Source organism: Heterocephalus glaber, unplaced genomic scaffold (genome assembly GCF_053883595.1).
Source record: "Heterocephalus glaber isolate CG9 unplaced genomic scaffold, H.glaber_assembly_v1.0 deba00001550, whole genome shotgun sequence".
Taxonomy (NCBI): domain Eukaryota; kingdom Metazoa; phylum Chordata; class Mammalia; order Rodentia; family Bathyergidae; genus Heterocephalus; species Heterocephalus glaber.
In genome coordinates, this window is record NW_028258343.1 from 19,333,991 (window position 1) to 19,361,414 (window position 27,424).

Below are 27,424 nucleotides of genomic sequence, written 5' to 3' on the forward strand. Positions count from 1 at the left end.
CTATTAATGTTAGCATACTACAACGTTCACTGCAGAAATACTTTTGAAGTGGTAATGCTTCGTGTGTGTAATTAATGTTTCCTAATTTTAACTTGCTGCTTGGTCATACCTGCCTCAATTCATCAGATCACAGGGCCTGAAATGTCCACCTGTATTTCAAAAGTTCATATGTTAAAGAATATGCTCAGAGGTCTGAGTTCATATGTTAAAGTTCACATGTTAAAAAGTGTGGTCAGAAAAATGGGTTTTAACAATTTGAGACTTCACAAAGGAAGAATCAGGGCTAGACTTCAAAATCTAATTAATTTTAAGATAAGTAACACTACTGTACTTGGCATATTTAAGCTTTTAAGGAACAACTAGGAGATTAGCGTGTTAACCATTCTTACGAAGTTCTCACCTGCATTCCTGAAGTATTCTTAACTTTTATTTTTAATGATATTTATTAGAATATTAGAATTTTAGAATCTAAAGTTATTAAGAACTTTAGAAACATCTATCAGGGGTTATTGCTACTTACTACCTAAGACACATTTATTAATAAAGTAAAATACATATTTTATTTAAAAGTTTCTTTAAAAGTAGGTGCTAAACAAGAAAATGATATATGGTAGTCATTTTCTGAAAAAAATAAACAATAAAATATTACTTTGTTTTTTTTATTTTACTTAGTGGTATGTGACTGTATCATCTAAAGAACTGTAAGGAATGTTCTTTATTTGCTTCATTTTTTTTTAAACTTTCAAATGAAAACACAAAATTTTAAAAAAAGCACTATTTGCATTTAAAATGGTAAGGATGATAAATTTCATAATATGTGTCTTTTAACCATCATTTTTTTAAAAAGGCATTACCGGATTCCCAACATTGTTTTAAAAAAAATAAACATCCATTAACACCTAATAGCTTCAGTAACAATTTTAAGCTAAAGTTTATGTACATGTGAAACTGCCTACAAGGGTATTTATTTATTGGTTTTATATTATATACTCTCGTACCTGTTATTTTTAAGTGCACACTTCACTTTTCATTTGAACTTAGTAAGTCTTTAACTCAGATTTTAATATCTTACCTAACCACTGTATCAAAAAGAATTTTTGCCATGAATTCTCTACTTGCTTTAAATTTAATTTTAAATTGCTTAGGAGGAATTTATCATGAACTAGATTTAGTTTGTGATAACTAAGTTCAAACAAAGACATTTCAAAATTAGTACATATTTTTTGTAGGGTTAAGAATTTTATATGAAGCAGAAAATTCATTTTTAAGATTAAAATGGTATCTCATAAATCATAAAAGAAAACTGCATTAAGAAGCAATGACACACAAATAAAAATAGTTAAGCAAATTTGGTCTGAATACGGTGTTAAATTTTCTTAAAAATGTTTTATAAATAAGTAATTTCTAGAACTGTTTGTATATATTTATCTTAGTACAAAAATATCACACTTATGAATTAAGTATCCTGATGGTGAGAAGAAAAACTCTTAATATGCATCCTTGTTATCTGCCAAAACTATAAACAATAACTTTGATTTCTTAGCACAAGTTAAATTTTGTCTATTACCATGCCATGTATTAAATTGGTCTTTCCACTTGAGAAAAGTAAAAACTCATTATGGGAAAAGTAATATTTATAAATAAAGAAGACAAAAACGTTTATTTTATTTAGAATACAAATCAAAATAAGGAATTACTAGGCTATCAAATTCTGCTTGAATTTGCAAATTTTACAAAGACACAATCACTTGAAACTCACCAGTGTAAGCACAGAATTTTCTTGAAAAATTAGAGTCAAGCTTAGAGAGCTTAGAAAAGAGACTACATATTATCATTTAACATTTGCTTAGGGAGAAATTATAAATCAATTGTTAGGGGCAGAGTTATTTATTAAACACAACCCACTTAGATGGTTTTATTTGGAAAAAATACTAGTTTAGTATCCAACATATAATATACACCAAAAAATTTGGGGGTAGATTAAAGGTATAAAATATTTAGAAATCAAATTGTTAAAAGAAAGGGAGAAAGTAGACCTTTCTAATCAAAGTTGTAGATAGTAATGACTTTTGAAACTTAGAAGCAAAATATGAAAGATAAGTAAATACATAAAAATATAAATATGTGTGTATGAGGTTTGTGTTTGTGTCCAAAAGGAAATATTTTAGTCAAACAACAGAAAATTGTTTTTAAATGCAAGCCTGCTAGGTAAAAACAAAAACAAAAACCCTCATCAATTGGACAGGAAGAAAGAATAGGAGAAAATACTCCAGAATGAGAACTTCAAATAGTTTGATAAAAAAAAGTGCTCCAACCTAAGCCATGTAAATGGCCAAAGGATATGAACAGAAAATGTAAAAAAGCCATATTATAAACTCCATGTACATTTATATTCAGTCTATAAGCAAGCAAGTATAAAATACAAGAACAACATATTTTAACATTATGAAAATACTTACATTTTAATACTTAAAAATGCTTAAAATACATTTTAATGCTAATGAGAAAGGCTCACAGAAACAGCTTTTCAGACTTTTTATCGGTGGAAGTAAAAATTATTTTACTTCTATCAGAAAGCATTGTCTAACCATGTGGCCAAAATTAAAAACACTGATATCCTTTAATGCAGTGATTCCAGCTATAGAAATACATGTTTCAAAGGTTCAAAATATGTTAAAAAAGAACATTCAAGATAAATATCATTAACACCTGTAATATAGAGATCCACACCAAAGCCAACCTGGTATCTGACAGTGCAAAGATGTTTACACGAGCAACACACTCTTCATGAAAAGAGTGGTTTGAAAACCATTTAATAACGTGAAAAATGCTTGGCATTGAGAAATGAGAAATGGAAAATATAACGACATCAAATTGTTAGCATAATACAATTAAACCCTTATAAAAATAATTCGAGTAGGGCAAAGACCAAGGAGAGGCACTAGTATGTCAACACTGAGTGCACTAGAGTGGTAGGATGGCAGGGAAGAGTTTTCTCAAATATCTTTCACACATCTGTGACCTTTGGACACAAAATGATCAAATAAAAATCAAAGCCACCATCAAAATTATCAATTAATTTAAGATTCATGCTAACCCATTGCAGGGTGCAAAAAAATACTTTGGTTACAACAAAACTTTGAGTACAATTGACAATCGATATTGAAAGAATATATGTGAAGATTTATGATAACAGTTTTGTTCATCTGGGGGTATGCTGTGTGAAAGTTTCCTTTGCAAAACTCTCATCCTTTTTGTTTTATGTTTATATATTTTAATGCATGTATTTATGAAAAAAAGGCCTTCGAGTATACAACAGTATTAACTTACTCAGCATATTTTCTCAATTTCTTTTGCAAGTATAGAAATATTTTCTGGGGAGAAATACAATTTTAAGGTTCCCCAGAAAAAGATCATTATATAAGAAAATGCTTTAAAACCGCTTAGCTGTCCAATTATTTAAAGACGGGATGACCAAAAATTGCATATTTTTTCATTAACTTTTATAAGATAATGTAACAGGAAATATAAAAATGACAATCTTATCTAATTTATTCAGTACAAGACCCGACTGTTGAAATGACACCTGCCCAAGCCATGCTCAGCACAGTCAGTTCATAAACAGACGTGGTTGCCAAACTGTTATGTGGTTAAAGTCATGCTTAAAGGAAAAAAAAAACCCAAAACCCAAAACTATTTGTTTTCAAAACAACTCATAAAATACAATTTAAATAGATGCAAATTTTGTGCTGAATCCCACGGGACAATAGGACACTAGGTTCCGCCTTACGACAGCCGACAGCCATGCGAACGGACTCTGGGTTTTCCCTCGTAGCTCTTAGGTGAGTCTATGAAAAGCCGCACCCTTCCAGCATCCTTCACAAGGGACCCAGCGTGGACGCTTCCTCTTGACTCTCACCCTCTTGACTCTCACGCGAAGCTGTCGAAACTGTGGCAAGTTGTTGGTATTTCAGTAAACTCCTGCTGGTTATCTCTATACAGCAGGGCCTGTTTAAGGCTAGATTGCGGGGCTGCAGTCCTAAGTGTATGTTGTTATGTATCGTTTGGGTTCATTCAGAATTTCCCCAGGCACAGTGCTGCAGTGCTGTTCATTCAGGGTACTGTCTTAGAACCAGCTAACCAATAATTTTTACAGCTTTCCAGAGAGACATAAAATGTATGTACAAGCAAAATGTTAAGTCAGAATTTAAAGCCCCAAATTCCCATTGGCCTTTGATTTGAAACAGAACAGCAACGATGCACAAACTGAAAAGGCAAGGTGAAAGAGGAAAGACCTCTTTTCTAGTTTTTCAATGGGCTGAAAAATAAAAGTAAACTAGGCAATGGATGCCATGATCTGAAAAAGACTTAAAGTAAAAAATGGTACTGAGATGAATTTGCCTTCTACAAGGAAAACAAAGCTTTATCAAGCATTGATAGACATCACTTTTAAGAGTCAGCTCCAGTAGAAATGTTTCAAACATTTCTTCCCCCTGCTAAGAATGCAGCATATTACTTTGTGCTACTTTTTTACTTTCAGTATATATAAAATAACATGTTATTTTGGTATAGTGAAGTTGTACCTTGATATTATGCTCATTAACAGGACTCATAATATACTTTCATTATTTCAAATGAGTTTCACAACTACTAAATTTTAAACACTTTCTAGTAATTCAAATTTAACTGACCTGGTGCTAAGTCTCCAGGAAGGAATTGCAGAAGTATTCTTTTTTTTTTTTGGTACCGGGGATTGAACTTGGGACCTTGTGCTTGCGAAGCAGGCAGCGGAACCACTGAGCTAAATCCCCAGCCCTTGCAGAAGTATTCTTAAAAGAAAATGAGGCCCTTTTAGACAAGGTTTCCAAAAGTAAATTTGGCAACAGGTAGAAAGAGTACATATGCAAGGGTACAGACACGCATATAGTTTTCTAAAGTAAGCTTGAAAAAGAAAAAAACTTCAAACTCTTCTCTAGCTTATAAGCACCAAACTTGATTTTTTTCACTGGATTTGTTAATCTCGCTATAGCAAAGTCTTCCCTGGTGGCCGACGTTCAACACCCAGGTCCCAGCTAAAATGCTTGCTAACTCCTGATTACTTGCATGAAGAGAAAAATGAAACAGTGGGATTCATAAAAGCCCTAAGTTCTGATTTTAGGATTAGCTTCTCCTTCCCCCCATTTACAAAGAACAAAATGATCAATTTAACGTAATCCTAAAGCAAAGGACAGAAAAGCAAAGGACTGCAGGGAGTCAGAGCCTGCATAACTGAGCAGTGACCATACACAGTATGTGGCAAGCTAGAAATAATACTTCTGTGACATTTCCGTGCTAGATTTTCCCTGTATACATGTCTTAATCTTTAAATGTAAATTAAAGAGTCTGATGCTTTAAATCTGTAATTGTGAGCAGGCTTAAATTTTGAACTGTCACGCAAATAGAACATGTACCACTTATAGATAAAACGTTCAGTTTATACACATAATGGAATTGCTCTTCTAGAATGAAACAGCAAATACCCCTTTCTCTGCCCCCACCTCAGGACAACGACGAGGCGATGCCTGTCCTGTGGACAACTGTCCGTCCTCTGCAGCGGGCGTGCCCTCCGTCCTCCTGCTCCCCAAAAGGGCAGCTTACCTTGCACTTTGGACACTTCTGGGCATTCCTCTGCCCGTGCTCGATTTCGCTGGCCCAGTGACGCAGCAGTTTGTCTCCTTTTCTGTACTCTTTGCAACTGACACCTTCGTGCCAAGGGGAGTGGCACTTAAAACACCAGACAAACTGGCAAGCGGGGCACTGGATCTGTGTGAGGAGAAAGAACATTCAGCGCTAGCAGCGGCACTCACAGAGTGGGAGTGCACACGGGCCAGAGGGACACCGCCTTCCGCCCGGGGCATGGTGCATTATTCTTGCCCTCAAAATTCGGCACCGAAGTAGGTAAGAACATCCGAGAGGAACATTTACAGACGGAGAAAGAAGGCTGAGGGAGCGCGAGCAATGTACGCATGCTCTGGGAAGGATTTGAAATAAGCCCGTCTGGCCTCAAGGCCGCGTACTATTTATTGGGCCCGACTCCTGCTCCTCCTCCACATCGTTTCTTCACTGACAACCTGAAGTGCGGCAGCGCAAAGGCTTCACGCACTGGCTGTACACGCGCGACTGTCCCACCGGGCAGCCTGTGTCCCCGATGGGCCGGTCCCCTGCTGCCCGGCAGGACAGCTGTGCGCGCACCTCCAGTGGGGTCTGAGCCACTCGGCAGCGAGACACGGGAATCACAGTCCCACCGAGAACGGGCAGGAGTCTGCATGGTTCCCAGCCTAAGGTGAGTTAGGAAAATCCTTTATCTTGCATGAACTAGAAGCTCCCTGGTTCTTTTTTAAAGGATAGTAATATTCAGGCCATTTAAAATATTTTTCTAAAAGTTAATAAATGTTTTTCAGATAACTAAGAGCAAATAAGTCACTTTTTAAAGTTGGAAGAAGTGGGTGAGTTGAAGTGGGTGAGTTTTGGACAATAAAACATCAAATGTTTGTTTCCGTGTGCCATGGGACAGTGAAGACTGGATGTCACCCTCACCCGGGACCTCCTTGGGAGTCCAGCGGACGGATGGGACAGTCGGGCCACACTGCTCGCCTCATGCACCTGAGGGTGTCAGGGGCCTGGCTGTTCAACTGAGTTCTCTTCTCTCACACATTATTTCTGATTCTAAATCACTGGACTCTCCCATTGCTAACTGTATTTTTTCAAAGGCTCTTTGAGTGTTAATCAGTCTTAGACTTTATGATTGTAAAGGCTTTGAAACTGGGATCACCGTGTGAATACCAGGCATTAAAATGGTTCACATCCATGGATCTCCAATTATGACACTCAAAAAATGCGTGATTTTCCCGAAGTACCAGAATGAAGGAATCTGACCCTTGGCGTCTAAACCAGGGGCTGTGGCTCTCAATTTCCCAGGATAAGTAAGTCCTACCAGCAACCCTCACCAACAACTCTCACTGACAAACCACACAGCAGTGCTGAAGCAAGCTTCTGAGTGACTACGAATCACCAAAATTCACACTCGATTGCTTACCACGCTCTGAGCTGAAAAAACCAAAGGACTACCAGCCAAGACCGACAGCTCTGGGACTCACAGACAATATGAGAATTGTTTTAACATTGACTTTCTGTTCAAAGATCCCTTCTTCACTCTGCCCTAACCATATCCGAAACTGGCCTCGTAAACACATACAATCAACGACACTGTGCCTTCCTCCACTCATATACACAACGACTTCCTCAAGAAATGCCCTCTCCAGAGCTCGGGCAGCCATGGGTGCTGGCTTCTGAGGGATGAGGAGTCTGCACACAGTGGCGCATTGCTGAGCCCTTCTACTCAAAGCGCGGTTTGAGGATCGGCAAAACTGTTGTCTTCAGGAGCTCGGTGGAAAGAGAACTCATGGTTTCCCACGAGTCTCCATTCACAAGGTCTTTCGGTGGCTCCTGTGCATGGGAGACGTCCACAAGCTCCGTTCTACACCGTGACCCCATGTCCTCGGCACAACTTATTAGGCCAGGGATGACCAAAATTGTGCGCGGTGACGGGCACAGATGCCAGGCTGATTGAGAGGCAGCTGGCGTGAGCTCTGAGTAGCAGAGGGCTCACTGAGGAGTGAAATTAGCAGAGGGAGATTTTCTCTAGAGGAGGGAGGTGGGGACACAGGTCGCTCTCAGGGAGTGGCTGCTGAGACCATCTGTGCCCTTCCTCCCCCCGGAGGGCCTTCAGTAAACCTCACACACTGTGGTGAGCTGAGGACAGCCCATCTGTCCTTGCTTCCTTAACTGAAGAGTCCAAGGGCACAATCTGTCTACTGAGCTCTGACCCTGATCGAGGGCTCCTTGCTTCAAAACTTCCTCCCCATTCCTCCAGCCATCCGTACTTTCTCACAGCCTTTATATCAGGCAGGAAGGTGTGCAGTCTCCTTAGCAGCCTACGAGCTGTTCATTCATCCTGTGTTTGCTGACTTCAGTAATGCAGAACCTCTGGCATGCATGGCAGACACTCTGTAAGTTATCTGTAAAATGAACTAAGGGAATTCAAAGGAAACCGACATAGTTAACTGATAATCAGCAGCTGGGATGCCTTTACCATGTCCTGTATTACCAGACTTTGCTTACAATTTTATCCTAATGACATTTTAGTGAACATCATGATGAATATGCAAACTCTTCTACAAGAAGCTTCAAATTTTTCAAGAATAAAGCTTCCAGAATTTAAAAATCTTGACTAACTTGCTCCAGAATCCATGGAAGCTAAAAGAGCACTTTACAATTTTGAACCTTATAGATTTTAAAGGCACTGCACTATCCTGACACTCATGTAACATGTGTACCACTCCACTGGCCCGAAACAAGTATTTTCCCCTGTCAATGCATTATGCCAGGAAAGAAATAACCCACAGAATAAATACAGAATAAATAAAGGAAAGAGAATCCCAGATAACTATCTCCCCCTAAATTCTATATCCTCCTTTATATATCATCATTTTAAATAAATCACAAAATCATTACTTTTTACACTCAAGATACTAGACACTATCAATGCGTAAATGAAGTACTCTGGAGACAAGAACTAACAGTTTCCCAAAAGGAATCTGTTTTATTCGAATTTGAGGCTACACAGATATTCAATAATCTATTCAATAATGGCACACATTTATCAATTCATCTGCCCATCCACCAAATATTTATGGAGGGCCTCCCAGAGGCGAGGCTGGCTGTACTGACACCACACCAAAGAATGAAGAAACCCCAACGTAAGGAACTTAAGAAGCGGACAGGCGCAGATCCTACAAGCACAACCGTGTAGTGCTAGACAGAAGCCTGGACAGGCCACTTTGAGGAGAAAGATGCTTCCGGAAAGGCTGGAAACTGAGGGAATCTTCAGAGAGCTCGCACAGGAAGTCAAATGTTAGTGGGGCGAGTGTCGGGCATGGACCAGGCAGCGTGTGCAGCCCTGGTCCACACCGGGGTCTGAGGGAAAGCTCAGAACAAGCAGCTGTTCTACTGTAGCTGAGTGGACAAAGCACTTCTGCTAGCTCAAGCCCAAGCCTTGCTCAAATGCCCAAAAAATCAGGGTCCAACAGGTTCCTATAACCCCATGTCCACAAATTTATGCTGTGGTCCAGAAACTCCTATGGAGCGTGTGACAGTGACAGCTCTCAGGCCAGGGTGCTGTCCAGAGACGCGGACCCATCCAGCAAATGACTGGGACTCTCCTGGTGACAAAGGGGTTCTGTAAGGACCAAGGAAATGCTCCTGCATGGGAGAAGAGCAGAGCGTTCCAGAGAGGAGAGGAGACCTCAACACCCCCAGGCCGCTCTGCTTCCTCTAACCTCAAATCCCAAGCACAGGGTCGGCAGGGGTGGGTGGCACGGGTTCAGGCGCCTGACTTCTTGGCCCCAGCCTTTTTCCTTGAGTTCACCACCTACCTGGGAGGCCCCCCACTAGCACTGCAGTCACAGAGGCCCAGATGTGGCCAGGCACCCTCTGCCTTACTTTCCCATGGCGCACCTGAAGCCAAGCTAGAAAAGGAAAGAAAAACTCTCCTAAGGCTTGGGGACCAAGAGCAGACAAAACCACAGTGACACGTAGCAAGCTAAGCTCCATCCAGACACCATGTTTATAAACAGCCTTCAGCCAGACTCCTCAGCACTGGTTTCACAACCGTAACACATTCTGGGTGCCGCCATTCCTTTGCCTTGATGCTAGGGTTCATCTGTGAGAGGCGGGCTTCCATGGAGGAATGGCAGGGCTCAGGATGGGGTCATCTGGGAGGAGCCCCCTCTCAAACTGGCAATTGCTGCTCACCCCTGTCCAGCTGGAAACACTGTCCAGCACTGATCGATTCTCCCTCTAAATCCAGAAAGCAAGGTCCAGGAAAGCATTTGTTTAAGTCTATTTCCGGTCTGAAGTTACATCGCTGATGAACACAAAGGGTACTGGGAAATTCTGCCTTGGTTTGTGTAGCCTGAACTCCTAGCCAGTAAAGTGTGGCATCATGTGGTTTTCCACAGGTCCGTTCTGAACACGACAGGGGTTACATCTCGTAAGAGACACACATATCGTCACAGGAAGGACATTTACTCTTACAGTGTACAAGAAACAATGGGACTACTCTCTCTGATAAGTAAATGAAACCCAGAGAAAGAGAGAGAAAAGGGAGAGGAGAGGGGAGGGAAGAGGAGAGGAGGGAGAGAGCGAGGGACCTCAACCTGGACTTAGCAACGAGTTCTCTCAAATTAGAGTGCCCCGATATAGAAGGGAATGACTGGATAGCTAAGGATTTGCTAATGGGCAGCCTCACAATGAGAGTCCAGTAGGCACACAGTAGAGACTCACCACACAGACAGCTCTATCAGGTCCCCTACCAGTCTAAGAGGGAAATAGGAAATGCAGGAGCACAGAGGGTGGTAGATGAGAAACGCACTGCACCAATTCCTCTTGTCATCTTCTGACCTTCTGCTAATGTGCAGAAGATTTGGTTAGTTTGGTCCCTCCTCCAGCTGGTCATCAGGGAGAAATGACTCTTCGCTTAGACCAACGGACAAATGTGACTAAGTAAAAGTAAACAAACAGCAACAAAACAGTTCTCAAGACCACTGGAGGTCAAAATACGGTAGCTATGGGTCTTGATTACTGTATTTATTTAGTAGAATTGGGGGGGGGCACTGACGTAGGCTGAAACATCAGATGACTTCCATTATTCAAATGCTGGGAGAAGTTGAACTTGAAGCAAAAACTCTAAAATATTACAGATATTTTATGCATCAAGAAAGTAAAGAACAACAAACGTTAGCAAAGCACCTCATTAGCAACTGAAGGGAGAAAAGCACTTGGATAAAATGCAGTAGGGTTGCACCATAGCTGTGCATTATAAATGCTTTCAAGGTAACATCTATAACACACCCTTTGCTTAACTGACTTCTTTAAATCAGGCTAGACAACTTCATTTTTACCCCCTCATACATCTATGCCAGCAACCATTAGTCAGAAACTATACTTGCTTTCTGCTGGTTCCGGACACGGATGGTACACTAATCCCAGGAGGAACTAGTGTGTGTCAGCAGCTACGGTGACCTTTCACACCGAACCACAAGCTGCTTCTCAGACTGTAAACACTGTCAACTTAAAGCGATGGCATCAGGGAAAACAGAAGAACAAAGGAGCATGCTGAATACACTTCCTAGAGAAGCTTCCAACATTTCTGCATATAGAAAAAGTCTCAAATCATTTCTACCCAAGGAAGCTTAAACACGTTTTAAAGCAGACAGATTAGGAGCAACATACTGACTCAATGATTTTCTGAAAGCCCTCACAAAAATTATTGTACAAAGTGAGGAAATACTATACTTGAGCAGCTTTATAAAATGTGATTCCTACCCAGAGTGCTTAGCAGAGTGTTAACCCTATAAGGTGAGAACACAGTTTCTCCAGTACATTTTATTGGCTTTTTTCCTTCTACCTTGTGATAAGTCACACACTATTGTGTACACTACCATGGTTCTGCTCAATACTTGTGAAAAGAATACGGATTATTAAGTTTGTTTCAAGAAATCCATGGAGAAATCATGCCTTTTACATGTTCCCTGTGTTGATACATGACATTCAACTTTCTCCAAATCAGTATGAAAATGATCGTTTTTTTAGTCTCCACTTGGAATGAAAATGAAGCCTAGAACTGCACCTACTTTGGGAAATTCCTATGAGTTAAATGTCTACTTCAAAGGGAATGGAATTAATATGAGAAAATGAAAAAATGGAAACAAAGTCTTTGTAGATAGGGAGGAATGGAGGGATTGAAGGGAGGACAGGGGAAAGGGGAAAAAATAAGAACCAAGAGAGACTACGTAAAGGTGCAAATCTCCAATGAGGAATGCCGTTACACTGTACACCTGAAATGTACAGATGAAGTCCATTAAAATAAATGTCTCCTTTAATCTTCTGTGATCCTCTCCTCTCCTTCTCCCTGAAGAACACCAAGTCGGTGATGACCTCTCTCACCTCCCAGAGCAATTTCTTTCCAGTTCTATGGGGTCAGGAACTCCCCTTCCCCACCCCTCCCAACACTGCTGATTCCTGCGCCAGCTTAGTGGGCAGAGCAGTTCCTGCCTGATCCCGGAAGGACCTCCTAGCTGGACCCGTCTCAAAGTGAGGTCATTTCCTCCTCCTGCAGACACAGTAATTGCACCGTTTGACACCCCATTTTCACCTCACATTTTATTTGCTGTCTGCTTTATTATTACGAGCGCACGCTTGCAGGATACTGACATTTATCGTGCGAAGTTGGTGCGTGTCCTTCTCTTCTGACCCCTCCCCCTCCCCCTCCCCCCCCAACTCTTGCTTACCCTCCCACTGGCAAAAGCTCTATGTTCATTTTTTCTTGAGTTCTTTTTCCATCCCTTTTCTCCCCTTTCTTCCCCTTCTTCCATCTCGTTTTCTCTCATCCATTTGAAAGATTTTCCTATTCCTGTTTATCTAGCTTCTATTCCTTATTTATATACATATTTTTGAGTTTCTGATATGAGAAAAATGCAATATTTAAGCTTGTGTATCTGACTTATTTACTTAATATCATGGTCTCAAAGAGCATCTATACACCTATGATGCCTCAAGTATATCTTCATGCCAGAGTAGTACTCCACTGTGTGTAAATACCACACTTCTTTATCCATTCCTCTGTTCACAGGCATTTAAGCTGCTTCCAAGATTTAGTGATTATGAATTGTCCTGGTATAAACTGAAATGAAGAGACACTTCTCAGAAGTACAAATGGCCAATAAATACATGAAGAAATGTTTGATAGCGCTGGCCATTAGAGAAATGCAAAGTAAAATGACACTGAGATTCCTTCTTAGCCCAGAAAGAATGGCTGTCATCGAGAAATCAAATAATAACAAATTCTGGGAAGGATGTGAGGAAAAAGGGAACTCTTACACTGTTGGTGGGAGTGTAAACTAGTACAGCACGGTGGGAATCAGTGTGGAGAGTCCTCACAAAACTAAAACTAGAAATCCCATTTGACCAAGCTGCTACCCTTCTAGTGTCTTCCCAAAAGAGTTGAAGTCACCTCATCTTTTATGCCTCCAGTGAGCTTTCTGACTCTCCACTCCCTCCTCAGCATCCAGGCTGGCGGCTTCTGCTCCCTCTGCCCACAGGTGATAACAACCACAATCATTCGGCAGGTGCTGAGCACTGACGATACGTCAGTCCTGGTGCTGAGCGCTGGCTGTGTGAGCCCACTCAACCCTCACTACACTCCCAGAGCAGGGATCCACGACTGTCTGCAGGTCGAGATATGCAAGGTTACACAGCCAATTTGCGGCGGGCTGAGAGTTTAAATCTACTCCGAATCCAGTGCTCTGAGCCTCCTTCTGCTCCCAGGTAAGCTTACACTGTAAGGTTTGATTTCATGGCTTTACCTTTAGTGATGCCTCCTGATCTCTCCTGTGCTTTCTTTTCCTCTGCCCTCAGCATTTCCCACCTTTTATTACAGTACACATTGTTATGTAAACACTGGCCTGTTTATTAATTCATTCGACAGATATATTTTGAACACATACTCTGTAAGGCACAGTGCTTACTGCTGCCAGTGGATGAAGGAAGCCTGAGCCTGGCCTCCTGGAGACAAGTTAGAGAGACAGACTGTAGGCAACTGAGCCCTGCAAATACACCCTAAGATCCCTGGTGATAACTGCTGCGCACAAAAACGCCGCCTGGGGGTGCTGTGTCTGTTGGTGGGCATCCAATTTCCCAGCATTAGCTCCTTCCCTGTCCTGAAAGGCAGCTGGTGTCCCACTAGTACATCAGGCAAACCACGGAGGTTAGAAACTGCATTTCTAATGTGGGAAACTGAAGGCAACCTTGTGGAAACGGGACAGTGAAACTTGGGGGGTCACAGCATAAGCTGCAGGGGTGGAGAACACAGAACTAAAATGAGCGCAAAGTAGGCATGCCAGGCTCAGTTCATAGGCATGAGTCCCACAACATGCCACAGGTGAGGAAAAGCTCTGTGCACTCAAACATCTGCCAGCAAAGCTGCTGAGGGAGGCCCGGGAGGATGGACTGGCACCCGAGAGTCCTTCCCGCTGCTTACTGATGTCTCCCGCTTATCATTTTCCTTCCTGGTGAAGACACAGATTTTAACAAGTGATCTTTACAAAAAACTACTCAAGGGCCAGGGATTTAGCTCAGTGGTTCTGCCGCCTGCCTTGCAAGAAGAAGGCCCTGAGTTCGAGCCCCAGTACCAAAAACAAAAAAACAAAAAACTGCACAAATGAATCCTAAATACAACATCACAGATCTCACATTTCATACAGGAAGCACTCACCCCACTGTACAATGACTGTGACATTTTCAAACAATTTAAATATAATATATCAAGTGCTTCTGAGCTTCCAGCAAAAACTGTAACAAATGCTCAGAGTGGTATCTTAGATCAAGATGCTATAACTCGGTGATTCAAAAACAGTACTACTGAAATAAACATTACAAGGAATTGATCAAGATACAAAGCCCTTTTAAGGCTGTAAACAATAAAGAGTTTCTAAACTGCTCAGAAATGTTAGACATTAGCAGCAAGCTTTTTTTCCTGTTTATACCAGCTTATGACATTTGAGTACTTGAATTTACTGCTCTTAAAGCTGTGATGAGCTACACCATTTTGGAGGTGGGTTTTGTTATCAGAAGACTGAACTGTTTAAAAACTCCAGCGGAATGGAAAGTGTCCATCAAAATGAAAAAATGAAGACCTTAATGTCACTTCTTCCTGCCCTCCATAAGCAGGCAGCCAGGCAGGCCCTGTAAGGCAGGCCCTACCATTAAAGTGGAGCTTGCGGTTGAACAGTGAGAAATTCTATACAGTCGTTACATGGGAAACACTAAAACTCAGCGTCAGAAGCACCCTTACGAGGGCAATGACACGGAACAGGAATTCTGCACCTCTCATGCCGTAGATACTCTCTTCTACGCATAATGAGGAATGACAGGAATAACCATGCCATCATGGGAGCTGCACTTGGGAAAATTTGCCTCAGAGGTATTTTGTGTTTTGTTTTGGCTTTTGAGATAGGGTAGTTTTTTGAGGCAGGGTATCAGTTATATAGCCCAGGCTGGCCTTGAACTGTCCAGGTAGCCCTGGCCTCAAACTTGTGGTGGGCCTTCCGCCTCACTCAGCCTTCCAGAGTGCTGGGTTTACAGGCAGACGTGCACCACCCTGCCTGGCTGCATACGTCCCCTGCTTTAATTACTCCACATTCCAAAATACTATAGTCTCATTTTACGTGTATCTAATTCTAAACATAATTTAGAAAACAATCAATATCTTAAGTTACAGAGCACAAGTCCTTCTAAGACAAGTAACCTCCTGATGATATTAATAGCCTGCAACAGGACTAAAAGGAACTTAAAACAGCCCCAAAATACATGCATGGGGCTGGGCGCAAGTCATCTATTGCTGTCAGGTCAGCACTGTAACAGCACCGTACAGTTTTACTGTAGTTGTACAACTTTGCGACCTCAGAAATGGCAGCTTTTGTGGAAGATAACAAAAGGTGTTTTTTATTCCTGGCAGTTAAATCATAAAGAAAGGAGCCCGCACAAGAGCCATAAGTGAAAAAAGGAAAAAATTCACTACGCAAGTTAAGCACTTTCAAAGACCAATTAGTCCTCAAGAGGCTCTGGGCGACCGAGAAATCAGGAGCTCAGCCCTGCAGGCGGGAGGGAGGAAGCTCTGGCAATCGGCCCGCTGGGCGGAGCTCACGGGACTGCAGGGACCCGCGGGCGGCTGGGAGCCCCGGTGAGCACGGATCCCTGCCACCTGCTGTGTGTGTGCTCTCCACTCGGCGGCCTCCAGTCAGGAGCTGAGGCTCAAACGTCTGCAGGACGGTTCTGGGGCGGCCCAGGGCACCTGTGTCCCCAAGCTTCTCAGGAGATTCTAGCCACGGTCAGGGCCCAGAGTCTGGGACTGGCCTGCAGGGGCCATGGTTTCTCAGCCCGTGCTGCAGCCGCCCCAGCTTCCCCCATCCCATGCCTGCAGAACTCATCCCACTCAGGTGCACACCCAGGACCTCACCCAGGGGACCCGCCCGCCCGATGTGCGACTCATCCCTCCTGCTGCCACCTGCCTGGAGACCCACTTCCCCCTGGTATCCCATTCCCGACACCCCAGCCCCGCACAAGTGCCCCCAAGGAGCTCTGTGAGGTGTGGTTCACTCTTCCAAGCACGCTGAGCCGTCAGTCATCCTAGGACCCACGTGCCCCTCACCTTCGGCCTGGTTGGGAGTGTCCAGAGGTCTGCGGCGGCCAAGGCTTCATCCCCCAGGTGGCGCTAGTGGGAGGTGGTGAGGCTTAGGAGGGGTGGTCTTGGGGCAGCAGGGACCCTGACGAAGCCCAGGGGACCCTGTCCCCGCCCCTCCACTGGGCCACTCCAGCAGCTGTGCTCTGCCCGGTGCTCCCACCGGGGCCCAGAACAACTGGACCAAGGGTTCGCGGCCGAACTCCCAACACCGTGCCCAGACAAAGCTCTCCCGTTTCCAAGCAGGTCTCCGGAACAGCGGGGGAACATGCCTTTGTTAGACTTTCTGGAGGCAGGGACTATGCCACATTTGCCTCCGTGTCCCCTAAACTTAGCACAACACAAGCATAGAAGGGTACTCTATGAGTGCTCAATAGTGAGCAAATAGCATTTTACACTGTTTTCACTTATCACAGCCCGGAGACTGTTAGTGGACCCACTGAAAAGGTCAAGTTCATACTTTAAAAAAAGCCTTAGAATTTGCAGTATTTGGCAACAGCAACAACTAAAGGTCATCCCTTCAATTAGGTTATCAGAATAACTTTCAGTGTAATTAAAGGAAAAACTTGAATTCGATCCTTAAGAACCTCTTCGCATCAGTCTCCCCAAGGCACACATTTTCAGAATCTAGGCAAGACCTGCTGCCTCGCCCAGTTAAGGGAAGGAAGCCTCTTAGCACTACCCCAAATCAGCCTGTTCCCCTAACAGACATCTGACCACAGCCCCGGGGCACGGCTTACTTTGTATTTGCTCTCTGATCTGGAAGGGGTAGGAATATGTCCTTTCTTCTTAACGGTTGTAAAGTGCTTGCACTGAGGACACGGCTTCGTGCTGGAATCAATGTGACCAAGCTCCAGGAAGTACTTATACTTGATGGAGTCCTCATATGTTAGGTTGTAGACAACAGTTGTTTCTTCCAGGAATTCGAAGCACTCGGTGATGGGGCATTTGATTTCTACTTGGCCAAGCTGTACCTAGGAGAAAGAGCAGATGGGAGAAAAGAAGAAGGTCTCCAGTTAGTTATTAAGCTTCTTTTCTTTTCCTTTTTGCGCATATGGTATTGTTCATTTCATGACTGCATAAGGATTATCCCTTTTTGCTTTATGATAATGCAGTGAATAGAAATCACTTAGACACCTGCGTCAGGCAGCACCAGAATAATCAGTGTGTTTCCAAAATGATTTAGAGGTGGTTGCAGTCTTGTCTGATCATTTTATTTGAGAATTTAAGGGAACCTGAGCAGCAGGGTCTGTAAAGAAGCAAACTGCCACCCCCTCGTCCGTAACTTCAGGTGAAACAGCATTCGGACTGAGAGGTGCTTCCGGCTTTTCTGCCTTGCTACGGGTATTTCAGCACCAATCTTTGCGCACAGTTGACTCCTTTAAAAGGATAAAATAGGGATTTGTGTAAAGTACTCACATGTAATATCTAGCAGTTAAAAAACCACTAGCAAAATGTGTTTTCCCTGAGCTATTTCATGCCAACCACAAAGGCATAGGTCCCGAGTCATCACATTTTTAGGAACTGTTAAGAAAATTAAACCAAACACAGAGTGTAAGACAAAACAAGGAAAGTCCTGAAGAGATCTGGCTGCTCCTGGGGTCATTTACAAAATTAATTTACTCAGAGGCCCACAAAACTAGCTTGGAGGAAAAAGAGAAAGCTAAACCCGAACGCGCCCTTCAGCATTTGGTGTGGGATAATACATGTGGCTGACCTTAAAGCGCACAGTGAAAGCTTCAAGCACCACACGTGGACACAGCTCATTTTTAAACGCTCTTGAAAATGCATGATGTTGAGGAAAGGAAGCGCTGGACGGCTTCCCAGAAGTGATGAGCCATATAGCACCATCGTTGGCTTTGGCCAACTGGACATAGAAAAAGGACACATGGAAACATCCACGCGACCACGACTTTCAACTCGGATTTTCACTGAGTGACTGACATTCTCGGAAATCAAAACATATGCACTTGACCGAGAAAAAGCACACTATGAAGACTGAAGTGGCAACGGGAGAAAGCCACATGGTCTGGAGGAGAAAACACCACCACAAAATGCAATTGGAAATTAATCAACTAAACTCCCAGTAACTCTCAACTTTGATGTTTATTTGGCACCAACTTGAAGAAAGTAGTTCAGAGTTATAGCTGATGGACGCACAGAACGGCACATGTACAGCCACTGAAGGACACAAGCTGCAGGGACAGCGAAGGGAAAGACAGTGGCTGGCAGTGCTCTGTGAAAAGCTGGATCTGCTATATAAGTTTACGCTTCTTTTGTATAAAATGTGATACAGAGAGGTTTATTTTTAAAATATGTGCCCACTGTCTCTACTTTCAGTGGGTCTGCTCAGTTAGCCTCAGATTTTATCACTGCACGGTTACAGCGTTATGATAATGATATTAACTTCCATTATCTTTCAAATGAATTATTTTAAGTTATGCCTCAGGACCGAAGTCCCCAGATTTTCATACAGATAAAATCTCCAGGGTATCATAAGAACCTGGCTTGATGACGTCTGTCACGTAAACATTTAACCAGTGACGGCCTGTTTCTGGCTTCACGTCCTGCGGACCTGGACCACGCCCTCCCGAGCCAGGCGCGCAGGAGTCAGGGAAGACCAGGAGGCACCGTCACCTCAGACCGGAGGTCACACGAGGCTCCCAGGAAGACCTCCCGGGCCACAGGACCGAGCCACATAGAAGCAGAGAGAAGAAACGGCACGGCAGGACAGGGCTGTCCGTGCTCTGCCCACATCTGAGCGGAATCGACCTGCAGGCAGCACACAGAGATCACAGCGTGGAGATCCCGGCCGTGCGCGAGCTCCGTGGCGAGGGGAAGGTGGACTGGAGGCGTGAGCACCCACAGAAGAGGCTTGGGCCAGGGGCTCAGAGCGGAGCACAAAGCCGCTGCAGGAGTCTGGACAGAGATGGAAAAATACTTAGTCCTAAGTATGTAAGGGAGTTTCTTTTCATTCCACAAAAGGGCGCACTTGGCCACTGGAGGGAGCTTATATTAGACAGCAGCTCAGGAAGGTGGACAAGACCCCCGGTTCTCTAGTCCCAGCTCCGTGCCTGAACCCAGCCTCCCTGAACTCGTAAGTTTGGATGCAGCAATGGGGCAGTCATCTGGGAAGGTCAGGTCTCAGGGACATAGGTACATTTAGGGACTTAGGGCAGGCTGTCCGGTTACTCTCTCGCTGGGGTATTCATTACCTGGCCACGTTTGGATGCCACCCAGCAGTGAACCAAGCACGGCATCTTCAAACCTACTTGACATCCACCGGACACCCTACTTCCTCAGCTTTTGTACTTTGTACCCACTACCCACACCTTCTCTGCTTCCTCAAAGCTACACTGAGCCAAAGCCCTCAGACAGAATTTCACTGGACACACAGAAGCGACGAGGTGTGGATCTCCTCTCCTCCACTCCCGCCTCCACCGACCCCTCTAGATCTGCTCCTTCGCTCCTGGCACAGTGTAGGGCTGAATCCACCCACAGGACAGCAGCGCTCAGCTCTGGAGACGGATGTCGCGAGGTCACGTTTCTCGGCCTACTCAAGACCTACGCCCTCAGAATGTGAATAATGCCAGCAATAAACAGCGTCTGGCAATTGCTCACACAATCCCTTCACTTACTCATACTATGAACGTCCGCTCTTCCTGCGCAGTGTGATTCCTGACCCGCCCTCTCTCATCCCCTCTACCTGAGGATCTTTTTCAGAATCATTTTCTGAATGTATCACTACCAAAGAAGTAATTTTGAATGAGCCAAGTACATTCATTTACTTATTCAAGAAGATGTGTGTGCTATTAATTCAAGGATGCACTTTTAACATCTTACTGTCTCAACAGCAAAGATCATCTCACAATCAACAGTTGTAATTAAGCCATGGTTCAATTTGCAGTGCTGTAGCTTTGGTATTCTACATCACGTACTGCCGCCGCATCCTATAGTTGCTCACGTGGCAGGCCACATCAGGGAGTCGTGGTTTTCTGGGTTAGGCACAAGGATGGACATCTGGGAAGAGGAGAGAGAGGCCAGGATGCCACGGGAGGAAAGGGATGGCACACAAAACCAGCATATGACTGCACTTGGGGAAAGCGTCTCTGGGCAAGGGACAACTGGAATTAAGAATTGAAGAGGCAGTCATGCCTATGTCCGGAGCACAGAGCCAAGGGACTGAATACACACTGATCGAGGGAGAGGGGCTCTGAAACGAAGTCGGAGTGTCAGGCAGGAGACAGATCACACAGGCCTTGCTGGCCACGATAAGAAGGCCAGATTGTTGTTACTAAGTTCCGTATCCATCACCGGTGGGGCTGAGGAGCAGGTGCGGGTGCCCTGATTTTTAAAAACCTTCAAGTGCAGCACGGTTGTGCGCATCTGTCATCCCAGCACTCTGGGAGGCTGAGTGGGAGGATGGAAAGTTAGATCGGATGTTTCAGAATTGACACGGACTGTACATGCTTATGGGATATGACGTGACATGTTTAAAGTACCCTAGGAATATATTGTGGGATGGCTACCTCAAGCTAATTAACACACATTACCTCATATAATCTCTCTTTTGTAATGGGAGCACTAAAAATTTATTCTCTTAGTGATGTTCAAGCTCACAACACATTGCTATTATTAACCATGGTGACCCAAGATTTCCAATAGATCTCGGAAATGGATTTGGTCTAACTCTAATTTTCTATCCTTTGACCAACATCTCCTAATCCTCCCACTGCACCCCTAACGGGCCGCTGGTAATTTCCATTCTACTTTGTGTTTCTATGAGTTCAATTTTTTTAAGATTCCAATATAAATGAGATCATGCAGTGTTTTTCTCTCTCTCAACACCTACTTCGTTGATTCTACATCTTAGCTATTGTGGGCATCTCTGCAGTGAACGTGGGAGTACAAATCGCTCCTGAATATCGACTTCATTTACTCTGTAGATATTCACTTCTTTTGCATGGAACTCCCACAGTAGTGGGATTAGTGGACCACACGGTAGCTCCACTTCCAGTTTTGGCGGTGGGTCATTTGGGATCCACCATCACTGCACAGGAGTTCTCTTTTCTCTGATTCAAGGGAGAATCAGTTCCTAGAACATCCTCCCCTCCCTGCTATTTTGAGGTTGGAAGAAATGAGCTTCAATTAAAAAGAAGCATTCCTTTCTGTCCATTTCCTCATAACCTTTAGCTTTCACTTTTCAACAAGAGCATTTTAAAGGGTGGGAGGTAACTCGCTGCTGTGGTTTTCACTGTCCTTTTCCTGATGATTAGAGGCCAGGCATCTTTTCAGGCACCCGCTGGTCTTCTGTCTGTCTTCTCCTGAGCAGGTGACAGACTGTAAGGGCGGAGGTGAAGGGAGCACTTAAGGAGGACTTCGCTTTTGTCCCGAACAGCCTGGCACTGGTGACTGCTACTTACTGGGAGACTTCTGACACGACACAGTTCTCATGGAGATAATACTTGCTGGAAATTATTCACAGCCAATTTTTACAGTGATTGGTGCAAAGATCATTGATACATAACAAAAACACACTGAGCTCCTACAATACGACAGGCAAGATAGAAAGCCCGTGACATCAAGGAAATTAAGCCATGAGAGGCACCTTGGTGGAACCTGAAAATGCAGAAACTAACTTCGTCTTTATGGCTTCTCACAACTTGGGATCTGATGGTACTACATCGCTTCATAGTTACCCAAGGCTTTCAAAAAATCTTTTATTAGGGATATTTATAAACTTACGCAGAAGTTGACAGAGTGGTTCTATGGATCCTTAAGTATTCACTGTCCTATTTAAACTACTGTCAACTTCCGGCCAACTTTGTTTCCTCTGGGCCCTGACCACAGGGTGGTCCTCTCACACCATCCTGAAACAAATACCAGATATCACATAATTTCATTCATAAATACTTCGCTACAGGCCAAAGAACAAATCTTTTTAAAACCATAACCATGATATCATATAGTTCCCCAAATATCAATTATTGAATACCAAATTAACATTTTTAACATGTCATCTAACTTCTTTTTATAGAATTTTGTGTACTTTATATGGTTAAAACAAAGTTATTTTGCATTTCTGTTGTGTTCAATGCTAATACTACTATTTGTATCACTGAAAAATATGCTTTCAATTTTTCCGAAGAAAAGCATGTCTGTTCTTGCAGGAAAAAATTACTTAACCCTAAAACAATCTCCAAGGTGTCAGTGAGAGACGTTATTATCCACTGAACACCTGAGCTACGTGGCTGATTTGCCACCTGGGAGTGCTCAAAAGTAATTTAGCGACTCAGATGAAGGGACCTCTGAAGTGGCAGATTCATTAACTAAATTCTCCAAAGAAAAGGACAGCGAAAAATGTAAACCGTGGCCCTCAAAGCCACTCTGCCAAGGGTACAGTTTCTGACTTTGATGTTGGACCCGGGCATTGGTGAGAACTGACGACGGTGCCTCGGTCTTTGGCTCAGTCGGTACCCAGGGATCTCAGAGCCCTGTGCTCTGAGAAATGGAACAGCGTGCCGAAGCAGCAGCGGCAATCACGAAGCTAAGCACAGGTGCCGCACTGGGTGCGTTAATCACCGGGTGGAGCAGCACAGCTGCGAAGCGCTCTCCAAGTTCACTGATTCCCTATAACTGCACCAGCTACAGGAAGGCGGATGCTTCGGTGATCCAGGTGCTCTGCAGCCACTGCAGCAGCGCCCTCTGATGGATGCCTCTGCGTTTAAGGAACTCAAGGACGGAAAATATCCAGCCAGGATTCTCAATTCCAAGTAAGATTAAGAAGGATGGAAACCGCACCTCGGCACGGACGTAAAAATGACAAATGCCCCAAAGAAAACAGTATGAAGAACTGACCGCATGAAAGAGGAGCGTTAGCAAATGGAGGACTGCAACCCGGGGTCCCTTGCTGGTAAATTCTACCAAGCACGTTAAGGATGAAATAAGAACAACATTGCGAGCTGCTGTTAGGGAACAGTCCCGGCTGCTTGGCCCAGCCGCTTTGGGCCTGTGTGGCACACACATCACGGTGGCTTCACGTGGCTGAAGGCTCCTCCTGTTCACCTCAGGGTGGCGGGAGGCCGGGGAAAGAGGAAGAGGAACAGGATGGGGGCCCGGAGTCCCCTTCACGATGGGAACATCCCCACGACCTAGCTCCTCCTCCTAGGCCCCGCCTCCTACGGGAGCCACCGGGCCAAGAGCACCTGGGGCTAGGGAGCAACCTGCAATACCTGGGCCGCTGGAGGACAGGTATTTGGTTATGGCAGCCCAAATGGATGAAGCTCATGCTGCACTCTTCACTAGAAAAACAAAGCAGGAAAACGTGTTCTACAAGACAAAAGACTAATGGTGAAGCCACAGTAACTACAACAGTGCGGCCCTGAACCGAGGATAAAACCACGCAAGGGGGAGAACAGAGCAGTCCAACTCACGCGACACTCAGTGGCCCGGCACGACGGCCGTGAGAGGCAGGTTTTCAGTGCGTTGTCCTGGGTCACTTACATGTCCACTAAAATCAGATTCATTTGTTCCTCCACTTGACCAGTACAAGTGGTGCCTCAGTTCATGAATTCAATTCTCTCCATGATTCCAGTTGCACAATGAACTGGACAAAACTCGCATCAAATTTCTCCATAAGGTCGACGTTGAACCTAACCAGTGAAGTGGATTCAGTTCTCTTCCAACCTGAATGCGAAGAGAATCATGGAAAGAAGTTCGTGAACCGAGGTGCCGTTATTAGTATTACCACCTCTCCGTGTGTTAGCATTTTCCTCCTACGGCTTGGCTCATTTCTTCTCCCCTCAACTTCTTATTAAATCATTTTGCTATAATGAGCCCTTGGATGAGCTTTGATTCAATATCCAAGTAGATATTTGATGTCTGTCAAGGGCAAAGCACTCGAGCTACTTCGTGAAATTTAAAGATGAACACATTAGCACTCCGAGGTGGATTGTAGTTCATTACAAGAGACGGATTGACATTAATAAGCACACAGTAAATCCCGGCAGGAAGTGCCCAGGAGAGCTGGTTACGACTGCTCACGGAAGAAGAGACTTGGGTCAAGCCCTGAAGAATGAGAAGAATGAGAAGGATCTCAAGGACAACATCTGGCTATGACTTGTGCCTGAAATAGGAAAAATATGAACAATGATGTAAAGATGTAATGTTAGACAAGGAAGCATAATGAAACCATATCTACATAGTAAGTATGTGGAAGTAACCTCAAAAAAACATGAGCGAAAGCAAAGGAGGAAGCACTAAAAACTGATTTTCCAGGTTATAGAATTCCTTTGGTGTTTCTTAGTGTTCTAGTACTTTAGATAAAATCTGATATTTGTTTGCTTATAGTTCTGGGGATTGAACCCAGGGCCTTTGCACTGAGCTACCTCCCAGCCCTGTTAATGCTTGATTGTGAGATAGGATCTCGCTAAGCTGGTAAATTGTTCAGGCTGCATCTCTTGATCCTCCCGCTGGGCCACAGCAGATGACAGATCTAGAACTGACAGCAAAGGCAGCAACTGAGTCTCAGAGTTGGCCTTGAGAACAAGACAGGGCACAGACAAGCACAAGGATGGGATTCTGCTGGTTCTGAACACTCTTTAAGTTTGTTTCTGAATGCCCTTGGCGGGCCCAGTGTGCATCCTAGACCTCAGCTCTGATGAACTCCAGACTGGCCCCGACCTGCAGTACACCCTGGAGAAGGCAGCTGCGACTCAACTAAGCTAATCCGCGGGGGTCGACAGACCCGTCACCATCTTCTTGGCTAATTCACAGGGAGCAACGTTCTCTGCATGCAGCTGATCTCAAAGTAGTTTTTACTAAAATAGAAAAATCTAAAAACTTTCCTTCTTCAAAATTGTTTAAAAAAGAGCAATAAAATTACTCCTTATGGTTGATACTTACAAACTGGGGGTGCTGCAAGTTTGACATGTTGAATAAAGACATGTTCTATATTTTTACTTACAAACCTTTATGTTTCTTTGCACCTACAGGTCTTGGTCTTTTGAAATCGGCAAGTACCAGTGCTTTCTAAGATATAAACCAAGTTAACATGGTGCTTAAACTTGAGAGCTTTTTCATGCCAAAATAAAGTGTCTTTGTGCACATCCACACAGTCCCGAGTAGTCTGCTCCCTACCTGGAGATTTCAGATTCAATGACCAAAGAAATAATTTCCTCCTTTCTTGTGTCTACATATTATTTCCAGATATAAAATACTACTTAGTGCAGAGAGATCAAATTTCCCTTTATATGTCCCAGGAACTGAATTGAAATGTATTTGAATATGAAAAGAGAAAAGAATGTATATGTTTTTTAAAAAACTATATTCTCTTTTGATGTTGGAATTTAATACCTTCAATGTAGGGAGGAAACACTCTAGGATTACACAGAGATTCCTGTAAAACATAACTGGGCTAGGGATACACTTAAATTCTTACTGGAAACTTTGTGATTAGACTGAAAAAAGACTGCAAAATTCAGTGTGAAATGTCTTGATGTACTGTAAATAAAATTGGAACGACCTGTTCTACTTTTACCTGACCTTTTTAATTTCTTTGGGTGATTGCAAAACAATTAATATCTTTTGACTTTGCTACTGGTCAACAAAAGGTAAATATTTCCTACTGTATTAGAAATGAGATAGATGAAAAGTGAAATTCTTTAAGTGAAATAGCAATTCACTTTGAAAACTGGCTAAGGTAAATAAACTTATAGGAAGATATCAAGACACTGATGACATCAGAAGGCTTTCACCAGCAGTAGCAGAACGCTGAGAAACATCACAGTACTTTAACATAGTAAATAATAAGAGAAAGTTAAATTGTCTCAAATAACTCTTACACCTTTCTCTTGTAAGTGCAACACAGGTACAAGTATAAAGAGAATAACTACATAATTTCAGTGGTTTTATATAGTGTAGTCTGTATTATTTAGAATGGGACAAATGATGTCGTGCCCACTTAATAAGCTCATTTAATAAATATTTACAACTAGGTCCTGGATAGTATTACTCCTATTATTACTATGCTATGAACTTATAATGCTATTATGTATCTTTTATTTGATTTCATTTTCGTAAATTTCATTCAGTAAGACAGATAGATTTTGGCAGATTGGTTACTCAGCTGACACAGAGCTTCACACCCAGCCCTGGAAAGTGGTGATTTTGGTCATGTTTTTGACCACAGAAATGTCTATTGATATGTTTCAGTGAATGATCTGGAGTAAAGGCTTGAACCGAGAACCCACCAGAAACTCGTCACAGTCAGAACAAACTCGATGACGACAGCCGTGACAGCAGCAGCTAACATTTACATTCTGTCCCATATGCACCAGGCATGACTCTAAGCATTTTCCACCCCTTCCCACAGTTACTCCTGATAAACATCCTACCAGAATACCAAGCACAGAGTAAGTAAGAAGGCCAGACAGAAAAATGTACCAATGTACCGGAGCTTTACTCAAACCGAGTGATGGCAGAGCCTGGACATGTTACCACAGTGACACTACAAAGCCTACTCAGACTGCAAAATTCACCTCTTGGAATAATGAAGAGCAGCCAGTGCCTTTCTATGCATGGTGACTTGAGAAGCACACGCCTTCATGCTCCTCAGTCCTGGAGACAAGATGAGGGTCTTCGAGCTCACCTGAGCTGCTGTCACTCAGGGGCAGCCCTTCTCTGGAACATTCTCAGGCACCCCTCTCTTACCCATTCGCTCCACCTCAATCTTTCCTTTCACCTAGGGATACACACAAGAAACGATCTCGCCTCCTACTTGATGGCACGATCCAGCGTGGTCAGCTGAAAACACCTTCAACTTCTGTTCCCCACTCATATTTGCCTGTAGATATCTCCATCCTCTAGAGCAGGACTCCCCAAGATTCCCAGGAGGACCACACTTCCACCCACCTCTCTACAGGTGCAAAAATCACACATGTATCTAAACACATACAAGTCTCTCCTACCACAAAAGCAACATAAACCCAACTGCTTTACAAATCTACATGCCTTGGTTTCTAGCCTTTATCCTCTTTCCATTTTCAATCAAGCTAATTGAAAGATTCTTAATTATTGTCTCCATGTCCT

The 27,424-nt window shown here is 43.5% G+C and overlaps 1 protein-coding gene across 1 annotated transcript in view; it reads right to left on the minus strand.

The window, feature by feature from the left end:
* Rnf217 (ring finger protein 217) overlaps window positions 1-27,424 on the minus strand; it is a 109,055-nt gene that overhangs the window by 24,841 nt on the left and 56,790 nt on the right. The window contains exons 2-3 of the mRNA XM_087190158.1: window positions 17,077-17,310; window positions 5,638-5,802 (exon numbers count right to left, since the gene is read on the minus strand). Of these exons, the coding sequence (XP_087046284.1) occupies window positions 5,638-5,802; window positions 17,077-17,310 (399 nt within the window). The remainder of the gene's footprint in view (window positions 1-5,637; window positions 5,803-17,076; window positions 17,311-27,424) is intronic.